The sequence below is a fragment of the Vigna umbellata genome, chromosome 4 (genome assembly GCF_029865625.1).
Source record: "Vigna umbellata cultivar VRB3 chromosome 4, Vumbellata_1.0, whole genome shotgun sequence".
NCBI classification, from domain to species: domain Eukaryota; kingdom Viridiplantae; phylum Streptophyta; class Magnoliopsida; order Fabales; family Fabaceae; genus Vigna; species Vigna umbellata.
Window position 1 is genome coordinate 42,654,744 of NC_142168.1, and position 21,911 is coordinate 42,676,654.

A 21,911-nucleotide genomic window follows, 5' to 3' on the forward strand; every position below is an offset into this window, starting at 1 on the left:
TAGTTCAAGTTCCCTTGCTTGGTCTCGTGAACAGGAGAGGCTTGTGTGTCGTGTGTCGATAGTCGGAGCAAGCTCTCTTCGAGTTAGCAAGGTGCTTTGCCTGGTCTCGTGAATAGGAGAAGCTCGCGTTTCGTTTGTCGATATTCGGAGCGGTTCTCTTCGAGTTGGCAGAGTGTTCTTCTTCCGGTTCGTTCGTCGAAGGAAGGTTTATTTATCTGCTTTATTCACTATTTGTTGTAATCTGTGAAACCATTTTTAGTGAAAAAGGTTAATCACTATTTATAGTGATTAACGACTGGACGTAGAATCTTTTGATTAACCAGGATAAAAATTATGAGTTGATCTTCTTATTCCCTACACTCATTTTATTGTACGTACATCAACTGTTTGATAAATTTTCTCTAAGAAAATTGTTTTTCTAAAACGGACCATTAAACTTGATTTGTGACCGTAACACGCTTTCCAAATATTTTATTCCGCTGCGCGACTCTATAACGGTACCGATTGTTCCAACAAAGGGGAGCTTGATTTATTTCCTTAATTTTTGAGATATGAAGTGTTTGCTGCAAATCTGGGTAAAATCTGGGAAGAAGGGGTTGAATTTGGGGTTTCTGGAAATCTGACGCGATTCTGCAAAATTCTGCAGAATGCGCGTTCGTCCAATTTTGGTGAGTCAAAATTGGACGTTCGTCCCAACAGTGCTCGACCAAATAGTGGTCGGCCTAACGTTCGTCCAATTCTGGTGAAACTGGACGTTCGTCCAAATTGCTCAGTGGTGAGCGTTCGGTTCTGAACGAACGTCCGCGTTCGTTCGTCTTAATATATGGGACACTCGTCCAAATCGTATTTAAACAGTACATTAATGAGTGTTCGTCCGTAACTTAGTATTTTAGTGGAGTAATCTTGAACGTTCGGCCTTGGTCTCAAGACGAACGTCCATAGGATGTAATGAGCGTTCGGTCATACTATGGGTTAACGAACGTTCGTTCTTTGCGGATGTTTGATCTTTAAGCGCTCGTCCAAACGGTGATGAATTCAGTATGGCGTCCAATGGTTTAGCGTTCGGCCTAAGTGATTGATCTTAGCGTTCGGCTCAGTAGTTGAGCGTTCGGCCTTGGTATTGTGGTAATTATGAGCGTTCGGTTTTAAGTGTTCGGTGTGGATCTTGGACGTTCGTCCTTGGTTTTGTGAGCGTTCGTCCTTAGTTTTGTGAGCGTTCGTCCTTGGTTTTGTGAGCGTTCGTCCTTGGTTTTGTGAGCGTTCGTCCTTGGTTTTGTGAGCGTTCGTCCTTGGTTTTGTGAGCGTTTGTCCTTGGTTTTGTGAGCGTTCGTCCTTGGTTTTGTGAGCGTTCGTCCTTGGTTTTGTGAGCGTTCGTCCTTTGTTTTGTGAGCGTTCGTCCTTGGTTTTGTGAGCGTTCGTCCTTGGTTTTGTGAGCGTTCGTCCTTGGTTTTGTGAGCGTTCGTCCTTGGTTTTATGAGCGTTCGGCCTTGGTTTGTGAGCGTTCGTCCTTGGTTTTGTGAGCGTTCGGCCTTGGTTTGTGAGCGTTCAGCCTATGATGAGGATTGATTCCAGAACGTTCGTTCAGACAGCATCAAAGTTGGAAATAGCGTTCGGCAATAATGCATAAATCCGTGGGTGTATTTTGAAGCAATTATTGAGAATTGTTGATTATTTCCTTGATCCAATATTGGTTTAGTTATACATATTATTGAGAATATGTATGACTTCGTGATTGAGCACGTTTATTCTATTGGTTTAGTTATACATATTATTGAGAATATGTATGACTTCGTGATTGAGCACGTTTATTCTGTTGGTTTAGTTATACATATTAATGAGAATATGTATGACTTCGTGATTGAGCACGTTTATTCTATTGGAGGTGGTACATACACTATGTTATTTACTTGTAACTTCGTCGGTCTTTTTAGCATTTTGCTAGTCTCACGCGTGAGACGGAGATTCGAGTGTCACCTTCTTCTGCGTGAGGAGGTGAATGTCTCGCCCAATGACTTCGGCTCGTGTTGAGTATAGTGCATCGTTACGCGTAGTATCGATGTTTTTACTCGTTAGTCCTTGAGGAGTCGGGGAGATAGGTCTGAAGTCGCGATGGATGACGGCTCGGGTCGCCTGTTATTGAGAGCAGGTTATGACAAAGAATTACAAGTAAACGACATCAGTTTATGAAAGACTAGTCTGCAGTGTCATGTGAGTCGATTTATCATGGGAATTGTTATAGTATTTGTAGTGGGTTTATAGTGTGATAATTCTAGTTATTCATCTTGCATGTTGTGGCTGTGGTTTCTAACCGTGATGGTCGTACGGATACGAGAGAGATGGTAGTGTAGATAAAGTTGGATTTGGAATACTTCGAGAGAGAGACGAGGAGTAAAACTTGTTGGGTCTATAGGTAGTAACGAGCGTTCTTACTAGTGACGTTCGGTCTTGGTGTTATTTATTTTCAGGTAGCGAGCGTTATTAGGTAACAGTTGATCTTGATGTTAGTGGATCTGAGGTAGCTAGCGTCCGATCTTAATTTGGTAACCTGAGGTTTAGTTTGATTACGTTCGGTCAATACTGAGGTGTTCAGCAGAGTACTCTAGGCCTTTAACCAAGACTCAAGCGTTCTTTATTATAGTGTTCTGTCTCGTAGCAATGGTTCTTAGGGAATGATCTTTATTGGTGATGTTGCTCTGAGGTTGTAATCATTTATAGGGAGTGACCGGCCTTGATAGTCGTTGAGGTATCGATCGATTGATAAATAGTGATTAGTCGTGATGATACATGATTCAGGAAGTGATCAATTAAGTGTTCGTCCGAATGGTACTTAATCTGTGGTGTGCGAGATTTGATCTTTGAGCAATCGTTTGAATAGTGTTCGAAATAATAGTAATTGTTCTAGTAGAGTACACTATCTTAACGTGAAGTCTAAGTACTTGATCTTAATTAGCGTTTGATCTTTTGGTATTCGACCTAATGGTATTCGGTATAATAGCGTTTGATGCTCAGTTTCTAGCTTAAGTGATCAATCTTAATGTTCGTGTAAACAGTATCCGATGTAATATAAGTTCGTTGTTTTATCGTTTGATTCAGTAATGTTATGATATCTGGGTATGCATTGAGGTTGAGGGTACTGTAGTAGGATGTCTTGATCTATGGTTGATTGTGGACATATTGAGGAGACTAAGAATGAAATCACAAGTGGGGCACCTTCCGTTGATTTGCTCATCAACGTATCATCCGGATGAGAGTTTATTGTGTATTGGGTTGATTATTAGGTACTATGGAATGAGTGTCCAACAGGAATTGTGGTACGTTGGTTTGAGGATGTCTGACTTAATTATTATATGATATTTGTATTGAAATAACTATGCATGTTTTATAAATGATGTGTTTCAGGTTAGCTCACCCTTACTTTGCTTGTTTGTGCATGTGAATGCGATGATCGTATAATGTGTGATGTTATACGGGAGCAATTGAAGGATTGTCACGCAATCCTGTGCAAATGGAGGAAGAGATGGAAGATCGAATTAGAAGGATTCAAGGTTATCTTTGCAGTTGCGTTTGAGCTTAAGACTGATGTATAGATTTTAGTTTATGTTTGGGATGTTATGTATTATTACAACATTTAAGTTTTGAAAAATTTATTCTTTTTTAGGGTGAATTTTTGGGCTGTTACAGATATCATATACAGTCTGTCAACACTCAATTTCGTCCGGGTTGATTAAATAAAATTTATTTTCATAAAAAAAAGAAATAAATATCAAAAAATACAAAAAAAAATATAATAACAAAAAATAAAAAAGGGAAAGAAGACGTCCGTCCCGAGCGCCCATCTAGCGCTCCAATTGTTGAACGCTCGTCCCATACCGTTCGGTCATCTTCGCCTCAGTTTTAGGACGAGCGTTGTTGAACGTTCTCGAGGATCGTTCGTCCTCTACATGGCGCGATCGTTCGTCCTCTGCCCTGACCGACCGTTCGGTTTCTTCAACTATGAAACCGTCCGTCCTCTATTGACGTTCGTCCTCATTTGTTCACACTCGACCGTTCGACCTTCGTCTTGACGACTCGAGATTTTATCCAGACGTTCGGTCACTTACGTATTAGTGGCGTTCGTTCTTGTTATGGCTTTGTTCTCAGTTTGGCGGGCGTCCATGGTCACCGTTCGGTCTTATTTTTGGTTTAAGTCTTAAGCGTTCTACCGTTCGGCCATGCAGGTTTATCGTTCGTTCTTCAGTAACTGAGAGCGTTCGGTTATTTTGTTTTCATGAACGTTCGCTCTTCATCTGGACGTTTGGTCTTGGTTGTGTGATTGAGCGTTCGGTCTCTTTGTGATATCGTTCGTCATGTATGGTGTTGTGCTTAAGGACGAACGTTCGGTCTTGTACTGTGTGATTGAACGTTCGGTCTCTTTAAGGACGAACGCCCCGATCACTAAATCAAAACGAACGAACGCTCGAAATTGCATATGCTTTTTACGCTCGCTCTTGGTTCTGTATTATTGATTGTGAGCGTTCGGTATGATTCAGACTGTGAGCGCTCGTTTATTTTGTGAACGGTCGTTTGTTTGCGTTATTGACCGAGCGTCCATAAAGTTGGTGGCTACATTTTAAAAATGGAAAATGATACTTAGACAACAAATTTTGACAACATTTCGACACAGCACACGTGTCAGCGTGTGAGAGGGCCACGTTTTGGTTGGAAAAAGCTGCTGCAATCTGAGCATTTCTGATGAAACCTGCTTGAACGCTGACGTGGCGAGGACGGGCACGGGCAGATTGGGGGAGTGCGTTTCAAAAATTGAAATGAAAAGGGAGCGGTCAGGGGTTTTTGTTTGGCGTTTGAAATTTGAATTTCATTTTTGAACAATTTTAGAGAGAAGTGAAGGTTGAGAGAGAGAGTGAGAGCCCGAGAGAGATGGAGAAAGGGAGTTCGAGAGAGAGAGGTCCGACGGAGTGCTTGCCGGAATGCCGTCGGACAACGTTGAAGGCCGTGTCGGAGCTATTCAACCCCTCCAGCCGGTTCCGATTCACGGTCGCCGCAGCTCCGACGTTGGCCAACGAAACGAAGGCGGCATCGTCTTCCCTCCAACCCAGCGAACTAGGGGCGCGTTCTGAGTCTCGATTCGTCCCACCTGCTTCCCTCCCTGTGCCGGACCTTTGCATTCACCGCCGGAGCATCGCCGGAGTGTCGACTGTTCGGTGGACGAAAAAGAGGGGTTTAGGTTTAGGTTTCTTTCCCATTTGGGGAGGTTTAGGGTTTGGTTTCTTTCCCATTTTCATGTATTGAACTGCGTCTCTTTGAAATTTTCTAGTTGAATCTGTTTCTCCACTGAAGTTTCTTATTCATTTTACGCTTTAACTGTTCATTGTACTGCAAGTTTTACTGTTCATCATCTCTTTCACGCTGCCATGGTAGGATTTTATTGTTCATGCTTGCTTTCAGTGGTTGGTTCCATTCAAGTTTGTGTTTCTGGGTTTGCGTTTTATGCTTAAGTTTAATTTGTGCATGAACGTAAGGTCATACTACGCGTTTTATGGTTCCATTCCAATTTTGATGTTTCAGCCTAAGCGTTTGGTTTTGCTGTTTTAGACTGAGCACGGTGGCAGCAACTTGGCGGTTTGGGTGGAAGGTTTCCGAGGAAGATGATGACGGTGTTGGACTGGTCACGGTGGAGAGTTACAGTGGTGCAATGGTGATGAAGGTGCTAGACGGTAGTATTGAGGATGGCAATGGTGGCTGAGGGGGCTTGGGATGATGACGACTGTGACTCAAAGATGGGTTCCTGGTGGTCCCGTGGAGGTGCAACCTGGTGGCTGATGAGTGAAGTGGTCACGGTATTTGGCGGGGGTCAGAGGTGGTGATTGAAGGATTATGCCGTGAAAATGGATAATGATGTTGGTGGTGGAGTTCGGTTTGAATATGCCCAGGTGACCTTGCTGGAGATTCCGTTTCATACCGAACGCTCACAGTCTGAATCATACCGAACGCTCACAATCAGTAACACAGAACCAAGAGCGAGCGTTAAAAGCATATGCAATTTCGAGCGTTCGTTCGTTTTGGTTTAGTGATCGGGGCGTTCGTCCTTAAAGAGACCGAACGTTCAATCACACAGTACAAAGAATGGTTCCTTGGGCATTGTCAACACTCAATTTCGTCCAGGTTGATTAATAAATTTACTTTCATCATAAAGAAAAAATAAAATAAAAATAAATAAAATAAAATAAAATAAAAAAAATAAAATAAAAAAAATTAATAAAAAAAAGAAGGAAGAAAGGACGTTCGGCTTTTGACTGTTGCTGTGACCGTTCGTCCTCAACTGTGAGCCGTTAGGACGTTAGGAGCGCATCATTTGGCTGTCAGCATCGAGAAGAGGACGCTCGTCCAGCAAGTGGACGCTCGTCCAGTAAGTGGACGCTCGTCCAGTAAGTGGACGCTCGTCCAGTAAGTGGACGCTCGTCCAGAGAGCGGAGGTGGTTCTGTACGAGGCACACTTTGTCGAACGTCATCTTTATTTTGCCTTCTTGCCTTCTCTTCAGCCAATTGTGCCTCCAAACTTCCAACCCTCCTTTTAAGTTCTTCAATTAGAAATTCTTGTTCCTCTAAGGCACGCAATCAATGACCGATGCTCGTCTGTCAAGCGTTCGTTCAAAGTACATATATACTTTGTCGAAAAAGAGTGACGAACACTCAACTGCATAAACCAAAATAAAATCACCAAAATACTTGGTCGGTCATGTGTTAAGTTTTGACCATTCGACCATGATTCTAGACGATCGTGAAGAACGCTATGTGTTCGACCAAGACTCTAAACGTTCGTCCTAGTTATGTCAGAGCTTTAACTTTCGATCTTGGTTCTGTTTTAATGCTTGTGAGCGTTTGAATTTTAAGGGTCCGGTTTTGTGTTCTCAGGTAACGAGCGTTAGCGTTCGATCTTGGCATGTATTAGTGATTGTTTGCGTTCGACCTGGATCGGAGTGTACCTTTTGAACGTTCGGTCTGTGTGTTAGTGAGTGTTAGAGCGTTCGGTCGTGTAATGTGAACGGTCGTTCGTTTTCGTAGCGTTTCCCGTATTGCCCGAGCGTCCAAAAAGTAGTGGTGTCTAACACTAACCGCGTTCGGTCGTGTAATGTGAAAACGGTCGTTCGTTTTCGGTAGCGAACGCTCAGTCTAAAACATCAAAACCGAACGCTCAGTCTAAAACAGCAAAACCAAACGCTTAGGCTGAAACATCAAAATTGGAATGGAACCATAAAACGCGTAGTATGACCTTACGTTCATGCACAAATTAAACTTAAGCATAAAACGCAAACCCAAAAACACAAACTTGAATGGAACCAGCCACTGAAAGCAAGCATGAACAATAAAATCCTACCATGGCAGCGTGAAAGAGATGATGAACAGTAAAACTTGCAGCACAATGAACAGTTAAAGCGTAAAATGAATAAGAAACTTGAGTGGAGAAACAGATTCAACTAGAAAATTTCAAAGAGACTCAGTTCAATACATGAAAATGGGAAAGAAACCAAACCCTAAACCTCCCCAAATGGGAAAGAAACCTAAACCTAAACCCCTCTTTTTCGTCCACCGAACAGTCGACACTCCGGCGATGCTCCGGCGGTGAATGCAAAGGTCCGGCACAGGGAGGGAAGCAGGTGGGACGAATCGAGACTCAGAACGCGCCCCTAGTTCGCTGGGTTGGAGGGAAGACGATGCCGCCTTCGTTTCGTTGGCCAACGTCGGAGCTGCGGCGACCGTGAATCGGAACCGGCTGGAGGGGTTGAATAGCTCCGACATGGCCTTCAACGTTGTCCGGCGGCATTCCGGCAAGCACTCCGTCGGACCTCTCTCTCTCGAACTCCCTTTATCCAACTCTCTCGGGCTCTCTCTAGGTTAGACTCTCTCTCTCAACCTTCACTTTTCTCTAAAATTGTTCAAAAATGAAATTCAAATTTCAAACGCCAAACAAATACCCCTGACCGCTCCCTTTCCAAGTGATATTTCATTTTCATTTTAATTTCTGAAACGCACACCTAACACTGCCCGTGCCCGTCCTCACGTCAAATTTGAAGCAGGCTTGATCAGAAATGCTCAGAACGCAGCAGCTTTTTTCCCTCAAAACGTGGCCCTCTCAAACGCTGACACGTGTGCTGTGTCGAAATGTTGTCAAAATTTGTTGTCTAAGTATCATTTTCCTTTAAAAATTGGTCTGAGCTTTCCACCGAGGATTCCCACCTCCAGCTGCCGCTGTCCGCCATTAACCATCTGAAACCACTTACAGTATGGGTCTCTGGAAGTTAAGAAAAGAAGAGATTCGTTTGTGGCTGGACTTTTCACTTTTTGGGCTGTCATCCACGTGCTGGCATTTAAGATTCCATCTAACACCACTTGCTATTGTCTTCCACCAGGCGGCCCTTCATGCGAGGGACCTCCTCGACACTACACCTATCATCATTAACCTTCATGCTCCAACTTTTTCACGTCCAGAACAGCAGCTCCAAGACACACACAGCAGCAAACAGACTTTCCCAGGAACACATGTGTAAGTGGATGCAGTTTGGTCAGCACATACACGTGAAAGTGGAAGGACATGGGAGAATAAAAATAGTATTTTGATGACATGGAAGTACCACTTGATGAGAAAGCAGTCAATGAACACATATTGGAGCGTCCCACATGCAGCAAAATATGGAGAAGCACGGCGCATGCAGAAATGATGAGAGGGAGAGGTTTTCAGAGAAGAAGAGACCCACGGCCTACACTCCTGACTCTTCTTCAATCATCTTCAAGAGCTGGGGGTGATTTCACGGGATCTTCATTTTTCAATCACCAATACACATTGCCTGGAACCCATTTTCAGCCCACCATATTCATCCCTACCCTTCGGCCATCACTTTCATCTCCAACATTGTTCCACCACTGGACCTATAATTAACCCTTATACATTATCATCTCCATCCATATTCACCCATTGTCACAGCCACCCTCAAACACCTCGTAACTACACGACCATCACTCACTACACCGATCATCCTCACCAAACCAGACTCAACCTCCAGCATCATCATCTTCATCCATCAGCTCCAACACCCATAGCCAACCTCATCACCTTCATTTCCAATACCCCTCACGACCATCTTTCTTCATCCTTATACCATTTCATGGCAGCACCTTAATCTTCATCCATTTCCAATCACCAACACCCACAACCAGCCCTCCATTTTCATCCTCACTTCCAGCAACAATCCTCATCCACTCCAGCCAAAAAAAGAACTGGGGAAGGAGCACCTTATTGCAAAGGAAAGCCAACCAGGAAGAGGAGGAGGAGATCGGACGCAGGAGGCTAGCAAAGAGTGAACCAAGCTTCAAGAGGTAAGTAATGCCTTCCACTCCATGTTTTTCTGAGTTTGATTAATTGACCTTGAATATGCCTCTGTTACGTTGTCTTTGAACATGTCTCTATGGTTGCTGAATTTGCATGTTGCTGTTAAATAGATGCCTAGTGTTGTGAATATTTGTACATGTCTGTTCTTACTGCACGATTATCTTGACACCCACGGCTATGAGGGCCAACATCCATCTTCATCGTTGCCATACGGCCAACATCATCACTTCCGTTTCCAATACTGTTCCAACACTGAACCTTTAACCCTTATACACAGCCAACTTCATCACTTTCATGTCCAGCACCTCACGGCCATCACCTTTATCTTCATCCTTTTTCATCTTCATTTTTATCTATAAACACTTATTCCCACAGCCAAACATCTATAATTTTTGTCCACCCGCTGACGCAGCCACCTTACAGATGACCAACTTCATCATCTTCTTCCTTATTACCTCACCCAACATCTATCTCCTCATCCCTACGCCCACTGCTACTAGTAACTGCCCATCCTCCGTATTCACCCACTATCACAGCCATCTTGACACGGCCAAACACCTATCACCCTTATACTTCTCACTCTCATCATCCGTTCATTCACCTTTCAACAACCTTCATCTCCCCAGCCATCACTGATCTTAACCCCTCTGCTCCCATCGCCCAAGTACCAATATCACTTCTATTCACCTACTCACTCTCCGGATAGCATCCGCCCAATCCCTTTCCATTCTCTAACACCGAAAACAACCCTTTGATCATCATCCACCCATCACTTGATCTCCAGGACCGGACACTTCAAACTTCATTCTCAATCTTCTACATTTTTATCTCCAACACATCACCTTCGCCACTTAATCTTCAATCCTCATTCGTTCTCCTCTATCCCTCGGCCCATCACCCCCAAATACATACTCCTTCATCATCAATCATCTCCAAAACCTGACACCACCAACCCACTACTCGACCAGATTTCCCGTCGTCATCCTGCCTCCATCACACCTCACTTTCATCACCCAACTTCAAATTCAAATTCAAATTCAGTCATCTTCAACTCTCACAGCACACACTGTGGATTCCTCTATCACGCACATCACCAGAAGCCTACCATTCCCAACAACCCAAACACGGAAACAGAAAATAAACAAGGGAGAGTAGTGAAGCCCATCGGCGGTGGCCTCCAAGGCTGACGACGCCGCGGTTGGAAACTGTCCCGGTGGCGCATGGGTGTGCTGCCAACGCCAAGATCGGAAGAGGTGGTGGCTAGAAGCAGTGACGCCGTGGCTGCCGTTTGGTCTCGGACGTACCTGCTGTCGTCGGCGATATCGAAACTGATGGAAGGCGGTGGCGGGGAAGCCGGTTCTGGCTGGAGCGGCGACGAACCTTCGAGAAGGGAAGGAGACCTCGGGTCTCTGAGGGGCTGAGTACGAGTGTTGGGAATGAAGGGGAGGTGGCAAACCCCTAGGGATTTCTGATCAAAATTGGGCCAAACCCACACACAAAACAAAAATAGATATTCTTCCTTGCACCCCTGCTTTCCTTTTCACACTCCTCTCTGCTTGGGTTTAGGCCCGAACAAAAGAGCCTCAACTTTACTCCCCACGTCACTCCTGGTTTTATCTCTACACCCCTATTCATGTTGGACTTGTTCTCTTGCTTTATTTTTATGTTTTTTTTTTATTTTTTTTTCATTAAATGTAACTCCTTGTACAGTAACCCTCACCCCTTTGTTTTATTTATATATAGTAAACTTATTTGTGTTGTTTTGTGTAAAAATTATAAAAATTGTAAAAAATAAAAAAATATATAAAACTTAAAAATGCATGTAACAATAAATATTGGTATGAGTACTCGTGCGATCGTACGCATCAACCTAGTACTTATTGTCCAAAATATACAATAAGAGGAAAAAGCCGTGTGAGTGCTCGTGCGATCGTACGCATCAGCCTAGTACTCATTACGCAAAACAATAAAAGGGAAAGTCGTGTGAGTGCTCGTGCGATCGTACGCATCAGCCTAGTACTCATTACGCAAAACAATAAGAGGAAAAAGCCGTGTGAGTGCTCGTGCGATCGTACGCATCAGCCTAGTACTCATTACGCAAAACAATAAGAGGAAAAAGCCGTGTGAGTGCTCGTGCGATCGTACGCATCAGCCTAGTACTCATTACGCAAAACAATAAGAGGAAAAAGCCGTGTGAGTGCTCGTGCGATCGTACGCATCAGCCTAGTACTCATTACGCAAAACAATAAGAGGAAAAAGCCGTGTGAGTGCTCATGCGATCGTACGCATCAGCCTAGTACTCATTACGCAAAACAATAAGAGGAAAAAGCCGTGTGAGTGCTCGTGCGATCGTACGCATCAGCCTAGTACTCATTACGCAAAACAATAAGAGGAAAAAGCCGTGTGAGTGCTCGTGCGATCGTACGCATCAGCCTAGTACTCATTACGCAAAACAATAAAAAGAGAAAGCCGCGTGAGTGCTCGTGCGATCGTACGCATCAGCCTAGTACTCATTACGCAAAAAATATAAATATTACAATAAAAATAACAAAAAAATGTAAAATCTTCAAAAACTAAAAACATTCACTTTTTCAAAACTACAAACAATATCGCCTTTCCAGAACTACGTGATCCTTGATTCTCCATCAAAAGTGGAGATACGTAGGAGCAAGGCTAGTCCTTGTCAGGCTCACTCTCCCAAAAATCCAAACAATTTTGCAAACAGTTTCTCAAGCAGTTTTCAAATGAACTACGGAACCCTGATTTCTCATTCTGAATGGGAATACGTAGGAGCAAGGTCAATCCTTGTCGGGCCCAAAAAACTAAAAAATATTGTTTGTTTCTTTAGAGTTTTATTTTAAGGGAAAGTTAAACACTTTGAAAACCACATCCATATTCGCGCATTTAGTTAAAGGTACTGCCTTAGGGCAGGCGTTGTAGGGTGCTAACACCTTCCCTACACGTAACCGACTCCCGAACCAAGAATCTGGTTCTAATAGACCATGCTTTATTATTTTATGGTTTTTCCGTAGTTTTCCAGAATAAACTATGGTGGCGACTCCAAATCTCTTTTCCAAACTATTTATTCTTTTATTGGATCGTCGTCCCGTCGCGATTCCGGTTGCGACAGATGGCGACTCCACTGGGGATTATGCCAGAGAGTCAGGCCATTTAATTAGATGTGCGAATTCAATGTGGTTTTTCTTTGTGTTTTTCTTCCCTTTCTTTTTCTTTATCTTTGTTTGATATTTGTCATAATTGTATATGTGTTTGTTTTGATTATATTGAACCCTAGGGTAGGAAACATGTTATATCTGCCTGGGAATCTTCTGGTTGTTTTGCAGGTAAGGGTTTGGGGTGTACAATTGCATTCTCCCTTCACACACACACATTATATGCATATCATGAGTGAGGCCCTATACCCGGGTCTGAGCGCAACTTAGAAATAGAGGGGTTGTGTAGCGGTGTTACTCTGGGATGTACTTCCTGTTTGGCTATCGTGAGAACCCCAGCCAGAGTCTGTTCTCTTCATTTGTGTCTCCACATCTAGTTGATTACTCTGACTGTTGTGGAGAAACGGTGAAAAGAGCCATAGCTCTGGTGGCCTGACTTAAGCATTAGGAAGCTATCCTTGTGAGTGCATATATTTGGCCTTAGAACTTTAGTCATTCAACCTTTGATAAGGCACAAAAGGGGGAAATGTGTATTCTTATAACCCTCATGTTTGCTTAATAAAAATCACGCACCGCGTACATATCATCATATCTCTTTATCTTTTTTTTCTTTCCTTCTTGTCTTAGCTCATGTTTTTTTAGTCTTGTCACATTTTGTGGATTCTAGTCAAAAATTGTAAAGTTGTGATTAAGGCCCTTAAGCTAAAGATGGGAATTAACATGGAATTTTGAGTCAAGAGGTATTCGAGTTCATACATTTCGACGAAAAGATGCACATCGAGTAAAGGAGGATAATATTGGTGGTGTATAAGAATTTGTTGAGTCTGTTAGAGGTGGAGGTCCAAACATCAGCAATTACTACTTTAGCCCGGTACTATGATCCACCACTAAGGTGCTTCACTTTCTAAGATTTCCAACTAGTGCCAACAGTGGAAGAATTCGAGCAAGTCTTAAACATAACTCTCGAGAAAAAAAGCTACATACAACTACCTTGAGCAGTATATCCCTGTCTTGCAGTTAACGAGGATCAGGAAAGTACACCCAATGAAGTTGGAAAGCGAGTTCACAATCAAGGGCAAAGTGAGGGGCCTTCCTCAAAGATACTTATGGGAATACCTACATCGTTTGGCTTAAGAGGAAAATTGGGAAATGTTTACGGATGTATTAGCTCTTCTCCTCTATGGTGTCATGCTTTCTCCTAAATGTCAAAAACCTCGTCGATTATGCCGCTATGAATGCATTTGTGGGAAACAAAGAGCGCTGTGAGAATCCAGTCAGTGCCATCCTGGCTGAAGTTTATGGGACCCTTAATCGTTGTTACGAACTCAAGGGGGGAAAGATGTTATGTTGTCTACCAGTGTTGTATATGTGGTTCATTTCCCGAGACGCCTTAAATTCCCAGTACCCCACGGACAAGCTATTGCAGAGTAAACCAAATGTGAAAGGAGCAAATGAATGGGCGCAACTTTGTGCAAGTTTAAACGAAGAACAAGTTAAATGGTATGTCCCTTGGCAGCATAGATCGCAGATTATATATCATTGCGGGAGCTAAAAATGAGCTTAGAAGAGTCTCCAACAAATTATAGAGATGAACCAACCACAAGACACGCAGAAACGCTCGTCACACATGTAGAAACGCTCGGCGCGGGAGTGACGCCAAGTGAACGTTCGTCCAGCTCTCTGAAGACGACGCTCGTCCTGGAGCAGAAGAGGACGCTCGTTTTGAATAAGACGCTCGTCCAGATGACGTGAGAAGAGGACGTTCGTCCACGGCGCTCAGAGAGGACGATCGTCCAGGCAGTAGCGGACGCTCGTCCAGAGAGTTAAGAGGACGCTCGTCCAGTGGGATAAGAGGGCGCTTGTCCAAGATTTAGGACGCTCGTCCAGGCCAGAGAATAGGACGCTCGTCCAGATTTCAGTGGACGCTCGTCCACTTTCGATTTTTCCACGGGCGCAACTTTTGCTGATGTGTCTATTTAATCCAGAATTACGAAGGGGTTACGGTCTTTGGCTCTTTGGAGGTGCATCTCACTTAGAGGAGAGCTTGAAGGGCTGCTAGGGCTCGTGGGAACACTCCCTTTTTCCTCTTGGGTTCTTCATCTTCTTCCATGGCCATTTTATCTTGTGAGGAATGAACTTTTGCTAAAATGCTTCATCGAGTTAAGAACGCTTACAAAAATGTTGTTTGTTTCAAGGGAGACCCAAGATCATGGACTTTTTATAAAGATTCCCTTGGCCAATGAATCGCAGAGAGGGTTAGGACAATCAAGTTACCATTCAAGTCAATCCCTCCTTACCGAAGCAAAAAAAACTTCGTAGTGCTGAGCAGCAGATGGGAGCAGTAGTTGAGAAGTTGGAAAAATGTAGCATCAAGTTAAAGAGGAGACATCTGTAAATAATGATCTATATGAAAGAGTATGTCGTTGAATAAGGACAAGTTACAAGGAATTGGAAGAGAAGTCTCTCATAGCTAGCTTCCCTTGCCAATGGAGCTATTGAAAACATCCTTGAGTTCTTAGCTGATGTTGAGTCTGCATTGCCAATCCTTAACCCGCCTAGGGGGATTGAAACATTCCTCAATTGCTACGAGAAACTGATCAGACAAATGAAGAATGTGATGACTAAAGCCTGCGATGGTTGACCAAGAATTCCTATGTCTAGCATTTTGGGGATTTCTGAATGATGAACCACCTTATTGACTCTGTTTCGTGTTAATTTCCAAATTATACCGGGGCAAATATTTTCACAGCTTTATAGTTTCTGACTAGAGAATTTGAACTATGTTGTCTTTTCTTTTCTTTTTTATTTTTATTTTCTTTTTCTTAATTTGTTTCACAAAAAAAAAATACAGCTAAGCATCTAAGACACCATAAAGGACACGAACCAGTCGCAAAATCATGGAGAACCAAGTAGAAGTTCAAGAGGGAATGGAAGCCGATATCCGACAGCTGAAGGAACAAATGAGACAAGTCCTAAAGACCCTGGATGCCTTACAAGGTCCTTGATGTTTATGCACGCAACGATCACAACAAGGAGTTCTAGAAGCACACACTTTCCCTTCCTATGGTCTTCCCCCGAATTATACTCCACCCTCAGGAGTGGACTCGAGACATCTTGACACTCAAAAGGCCGAAGGTAATGCAGTTGAAGTATAAGACGAGCCTGGGGCAACCACTTTCACAATTCCTGGGCAGACTATCCAACCAGGTATTGAGAGCACGATAATGAAAAAACAACCTGAGACAAAGTCTCCATCTTGTGTCATTATGATAACAGTTGAAAAACTGTTATTTTCATGCTTAAAATTGATACTAAAAGCAACCTTTAGACTTAGAAACTAGCTTGAAATCATGCCTTTTAGTTATATTTTCATAAATAAGAGAGCTGGACAGGTTTACACTTGATTTAAGTGTTTTTGTGCAGGTTTTAAGGTGAATTTGGTGAAGGAAGTGAAGAATGAGAGAGAGGACATTAGAAAAGACAAGAAAGAGTGCAAAAAGGAGAAGTCGAAGGCACCGCTCAGCGGCAAACTACCGCTGAGCGGCACTCAGGAGGTGGCGTTGGAACCGCTGAGGGGCAAATGGCCGCTGAGGGGAAGAAAGAAGACGCGCAACCACCGCTGAGCGGTATTTACCGCTGAGCGGCACTTTTATGGGCTTGGACTTTTGTAATCTTTTGTATCTCTAAATTAGTATATAAGGGCTTGCACGTCCTATAGTTAGTATCTTTGGCAGAAACGAGGCAAACACTCTCTCTTCTCACCCCTTTGAAGGAGGATCTTGGATGCTTAGGCTACCTCTTCACCTTTATTGGGTTTATTCTTTCATTCTTTCATTGTAATTCATCTAGGTTCACCATGACGATGGTGAACTAAACCTTGTATGTTTGTTGGGGAATCAATGTAATCTCTTGAAGCTCTCATATATGGAATCTGTTGTTTGCATCTTTGAATTAAGACATATGCTTTCTTTCATCATTAGTTAGGGTTTTTCCTCTTTGCTCAATGCTTGCATTGTTTAACTCATTCTAATGCATGATTATTGGTTTTGTCGATACGGACACGTACGGGGAAGTCTAGATCCGGGGAATTTCTCCCAATATTTTACTGACAATATTATATTGGTTGCCGTTAAGCTCCTGCGTTTATGAACTAATCATTAGGAATGCTAGGAATTGTATGAACTATTTGATTAGGGAGAAGCCATCTAGAATGGTACATTAGAGAGTGGCATTAACAATGATGATTTGAATGTTGAATTCCTAAATTGTATGAGAGTGGATGAGATGAAATTGACCCCCAACAACATATTCATTCATATATTCCATTGAAAGTATTTATCTTTTGTCTTTGCCATTGATCAATTCATGCATACATGTTTATTTTTCGTCTTGCATAATATAATCCAATTATTTCGTCCTAAAAGTCTTAGCTAATCAACAAACCACACAACTAAACTAGGCCGTGAGTCCTTTGGGAAGAACGATACTTGGTCTTACCAAGTTTATTACTTGAACGATTCGGTCATACTTGCCGATTGTGAAACAAGTTTGTGACATCATATTTTGGTGCTTACAAATTTGTCCATCAAGTTTTTGGCGCCGTTGCCGGGGATTCGTGGTTTAACTGGTTAATTTGTGTGATTATTGATTATCTTTGACTTTAAATTTTTGTTTTTATTTTTTCTGTTCTTTATTTTTTTTAGATTGTATTTGATTAGGTTTTATTTTATTTTTAGATTAGGTTAGATTTTATTTTATTGTATTCTATCTTTTAGATTAGGTTAGATTTTATTTTATTTTATTTTATCTTATTTTATTCTATCTTCTAAATCTTTTATCTTCTAAATCTTTTATCTTCTGAATCTATATCTTCTTCTCTATCTTTTTGTGCTAACAAATATTTTCTAGAGTTTTGTGCCTAATGCATGCAGGATGCAATTCGATCAAGAATTTAACTATATGGGCACTCAATTCTTCCAAGGTCAACAAAGGAAAGCAAGAGATCTCATCTTTCAGGCAAGGCATGGAGGAATCACTAGGTCATGCATGGGACAGATATAAAAGCCTATTAAGAAAGATTCCCACGCATGGATTTGACGAAGTGGAAGTAGTCCTAATCTTCCTTGAAGGACTTGGTTTACAAACCAAGATAATGCTTGACGCCTCAGCAGGAGGAAATATCAAATGGAAAACTTCAGAGGAAGCCACAGAAATAATTGAAAACATGGCTACTAATGATAATGAGCTAAACAGTGAAAGAGGAGCTCCTATTCAACAAAAAGGAGTTCTGCAGTTGCAATCCATTGATGCCTTGCTAGCTCAGAACAAGATACTAACTCAACAATTGGAGAATCTCACAAAGATACTTGCACAACTACCCAAAGAGTTGAAGACTGCTGCACAGGTACAATCCCAGCAGCAGCAACCAACCTTATGGCAACAAATTTCTATACTTAATGAAAGATCAATAAGGTTGGAAGAAATTCTTCAGCAATTTATACAGAAAACTGAATCTTCTCAAAAGAGCACTGAAGCTGCTATTAAGAACTTGAAGATTCAAATGGGGCAGATTACCAAGCAGTTGGAAGAAAGGCCTGACACGGATTTTGGGGCTAATACTGAGGTTAACCCCAGGGGAGAGTGTCAAGAGCTAGTGAGTGTAAATGTTGAAAAAGTTGAGTTGGAAAAAGAAGAGAGAAAAGAGAGAGAAGAGAAAGAAGAAGAGAAAATTTGTGTGAAGATTGAGAAGGTGAGTAGAAAAAGAAAAGAAAAAAAGAAAGTGAGAGAAAAGAGAAAGAGGACGAGAGAAAAAAATAAAGAATCATATGAAAAACCTCGTCCCCATCCAAAGAAGTATCATAGGAAGAAGGAATTTGAGTGCTTTATGGAAATCTTCAAGAAATTGGAGATTAAAGTTCCTATGATTGAGACACTACAACAGGTTCCATGGTTTGATCAAATTTCTGAAGAAGTTCAGTAGAAAGAAGAAAAAGAAGAAGGAACTTGGGCTTTACTGGGTCAAGCTAATGACGTTAAAAGAGCGCTTGCTGGGAGGCAACCCAGTGATTTACAAACTTTTGATTTTATTTTGGTTTTGTAATTTTTAATTTATGGACATTATTTTTGTAACTATTTTGTTGGAGATAGCATCTACTGAAGGATGCTAGGTGGTTGAGTATCTACTGAAGGATACTAGGTTTGAAACACCTACTGATGGGTGTTGGTGGATTTTGGGTCAGGCTCGTGACGTTAAACAAGCGCTACCTGGGAGGCAACCCAGTTGATTGATTGTTTTTGTTTGTTTTATTTTAATTAGGTTTTGCATAAGCATTTTTAACATTGAATTGCAGGGAACCTATGAGGGGTATGCTAGGAAGGCACGTAGGTCAAGAAAAGAAGGAGAGGAGCACTTCACGAAAGTGCCGCTGAGCGGCAATTACCGCTGAGCGGTACTCTCGCAGATGGGCTTTAGTTCCCCTTAGCGGAACCCGATTAGGGGATGGCCTCCTCATCGGGCAAAAAGAATCAAGACTATAAGATCCAAGAAGAAGGAAGATACAGAGGACAGCTCAGATTGATTAGGAGCTGAGATAGCATTTACTGATGAATGCTATCATATGCTTATGCTTTTGTTGGTTTAAGTTTTCTGAACTTATTTGTTTTTGTTTTTAGATTAGGGTTTGATGTACTCTATTGGAAACCTGGTTTGTGTGATGGTTTGCTATTAACTGTTATGGTTTGATAAGTAATGCTTGATGATGCTTATTGACTGATTGATGTTGAGATGATGTGCACATTAAAATGCTTATGCAGGTGATTCACAAGCTTTGTGAACAAATGCATGATATCATGATTGTGATTGTGAAATTAAGCAGGATGTGTATGTCAAATGTGAATGAGCTTATATGTGAGGTTTTGAGCTCCAGAGTTGTTATTGTTGAGTGCTATTACTTTGAAAGCATGAATGATTTTGCCCAGGTTTTCTATGATTGAATCAATTGCTTGTTTTGCATCATATGATCAAGGCCGTGTTGTTGAAACCCTTTTTATTGGCCAAATAAATAAAATTAGCCTACTAAAAGAGAACACTTTGTGTTCTATCCTTTGAACCCTTAGCCTTGAACATACACTGAAAACCCTTGAGTGAAAATCTTTACCTTGAGTTAAGTAGAATATATTGTGTGGTATTGATAAATGTTCAAGTTTGGGGTTGTTGGGAAAACATGAAAAGCATTGAGCTAAGAGCTAAAAAGTAAGAATATGCAAAGAAAAAGAAAAGAAAGAAAAAGAAGCAAAGCTCAATGCAAAGGCAAAAGAAAGTTGGGAAAGAATAAGAATAATTGTGTTGTTATGATTCTCTTAACTCAAGGATTTTGTGATCCAGAAAAACCAATTTTCTTGTTAGCCCAGCCACATTATAAGCCATTGAAAAGTCCTTTTGATGATGCATGCTTGTGATTGTTTTTGATTGTGGTAAAATGAAAGGCAAAGTTGATTCATGTGACATTGTGATAGTGGAGTGAATGAGTGAAACACTTTACCTCTTATACACTTGTGTGATGAGTGAAACACTTTATCTAGTGAGGAAATATTCCATAAGCACATGAACATCCATGCTTAATTGATTGATCATTCATGAAAAATAGCATTTGTTGGAACTTAAATGACTTTGTGATCACTAAAAGCATGTGCACATCTTGAAGGAACTCTTGGTCATAAGTTTGAGTGAAGTTGTTACTTATCTTGAAAAGAGGATTTTTGAATGAGTGAACCATCATATGAATTAGTTGGAGATGGAGTTACATTTTGTTTGCTTGAGGACAAGCAAAGTTCTAAGTTTGGGGTTGTGATAACAGTTGAAAAACTGTTATTTTCATGCTTAAAATTGATACTAAAAGCAACCTTTAGACTTAGAAACTAGCTTGAAATCATGCCTTTTAGTTATATTTTCATAAATAAGAGAGCTGGACAGGTTTACACTTGATTTAAGTGTTTTTGTGCAGGTTTTAAGGTGAATTTGGTGAAAGAAGTGAAGAATGAGAGAGAGGACATTAGAAAAGACAAGAAAGAGTGCAAAAAGGAGAAGTCGAAGGCACCGCTCAGCGGCAAACTACCGCTGAGCGGCACTCAGGAGGTGGCGTTGGAACCGCTGAGGGGCAAATGGCCGCTGAGGGGAAGAAAGAAGACGCGCAACCACCGCTGAGCGGTATTTACCGCTGAGCGGCACTTTTATGGGCTTGGACTTTTGTAATCTTTTGTATCTCTAAATTAGTATATAAGGGCTTGCACGTCCTATAGTTAGTATCTTTGGCAGAAACGAGGCAAACACTCTCTCTTCACCCCTTTGAAGGAGGATCTTGGATGCTTAGGCTACCTCTTCACCTTTATTGGGTTTATTCTTTCATTCTTTCATTGTAATTCATCTAGGTTCACCATGACGATGGTGAACTAAACCTTGTATGTTTGTTGGGGAATCAATGTAATCTCTTGAAGCTCTCATATATGGAATCTGTTGTTTGCATCTTTGAATTAAGACATATGCTTTCTTTCATCATTAGTTAGGGTTTTTCCTCTTTGCTCAATGCTTGCATTGTTTAACTCATTCTAATGCATGATTATTGGTTTTGTCGATACGGACACGTACGGGGAAGTCTAGATCCGGGGAATTTCTCCCAATATTTTACTGACAATATTATATTGGTTGCCGTTAAGCTCCTGCGTTTATGAACTAATCATTAGGAATGCTAGGAATTGTATGAACTATTTGATTAGGGAGAAGCCATCTAGAATGGTACATTAGAGAGTGGCATTAACAATGATGATTTGAATGTTGAATTCCTAAATTGTATGAGAGTGGATGAGATGAAATTGACCCCCAACAACATATTCATTCATATATTCCATTGAAAGTATTTATCTTTTGTCTTTGCCATTGATCAATTCATGCATACATGTTTATTTTTCGTCTTGCATAATATAATCCAATTATTTCGTCCTAAAAGTCTTAGCTAATCAACAAACCACACAACTAAACTAGGCCGTGAGTCCTTTGGGAAGAACGATACTTGGTCTTACCAAGTTTATTACTTGAACGATTCGGTCATACTTGCCGATTGTGAAACAAGTTTGTGACATCATATTTTGGTGCTTACAAATTTGTCCATCACATTACACCAGCAGATTTTAAGGATGATAAGAGCAGATTAGAAGTCCTTGAAAAGAGGTTGAGAGCCATAGAGGGTGAAGGAAGTTTTGAATCTGGAGATGCTAAAAAACTATGTTTAGTTCCCGATGTGGTGATACCTCCAAAGTTCAGGTTGCCAGAGTTTGAGCAATATCGGGGAAATACTTGC

At 41.6% G+C, this 21,911-nt stretch overlaps 1 protein-coding gene and 1 long non-coding RNA gene across 4 annotated transcripts; one reads left to right on the forward strand and one right to left on the reverse strand.

The window, feature by feature from the left end:
- Positions 1-7,453: 7,453 nt before the first annotated feature.
- Positions 7,454-8,772, reverse strand: LOC148200262 (uncharacterized). Its single transcript, XR_015786387.1, has 2 exons — positions 8,631-8,772; positions 7,454-8,523 (listed from the first exon to the last, which is right to left on the reverse strand). It is a non-coding gene; the product is annotated as an uncharacterized LOC148200262 (long non-coding RNA).
- Positions 8,773-9,232: 460 nt separating this feature from the next.
- On the forward strand, positions 9,233-21,115 carry LOC124848953 (uncharacterized). Of its 3 annotated transcripts, XR_007029727.2 has the most exons (3): positions 9,233-9,372; positions 15,410-15,765; positions 15,982-16,481. XR_007029727.2 is itself a non-coding variant. In XM_088114672.1 (2 exons), exon 2 carries the CDS (start codon positions 17,480-17,482, stop codon positions 18,536-18,538), a length of 1,059 nt encoding a protein of 352 aa, XP_087970798.1. In that variant the 5' UTR covers positions 9,238-9,372; positions 17,467-17,479; the 3' UTR covers positions 18,539-21,115. The 3 variants fall into 3 exon arrangements, 1 of the variants encoding a protein (XP_087970798.1); XR_015786386.1 differs by having other exon boundaries at positions 15,410-16,481; XM_088114672.1 differs by lacking the exons at positions 15,410-15,765; positions 15,982-16,481 and adding an exon at positions 17,467-21,115 and having other exon boundaries at positions 9,238-9,372.
- Positions 21,116-21,911: the final 796 nt, after the last annotated feature.

What these genes read in the sequence shown, in the direction of transcription:
- LOC124848953 (XM_088114672.1), top strand. Translation starts at nt 17,480, where the DNA reads ATGCATGCAGGATGCAATTCGATCAAGAATTTAACTATATGGGCACTC.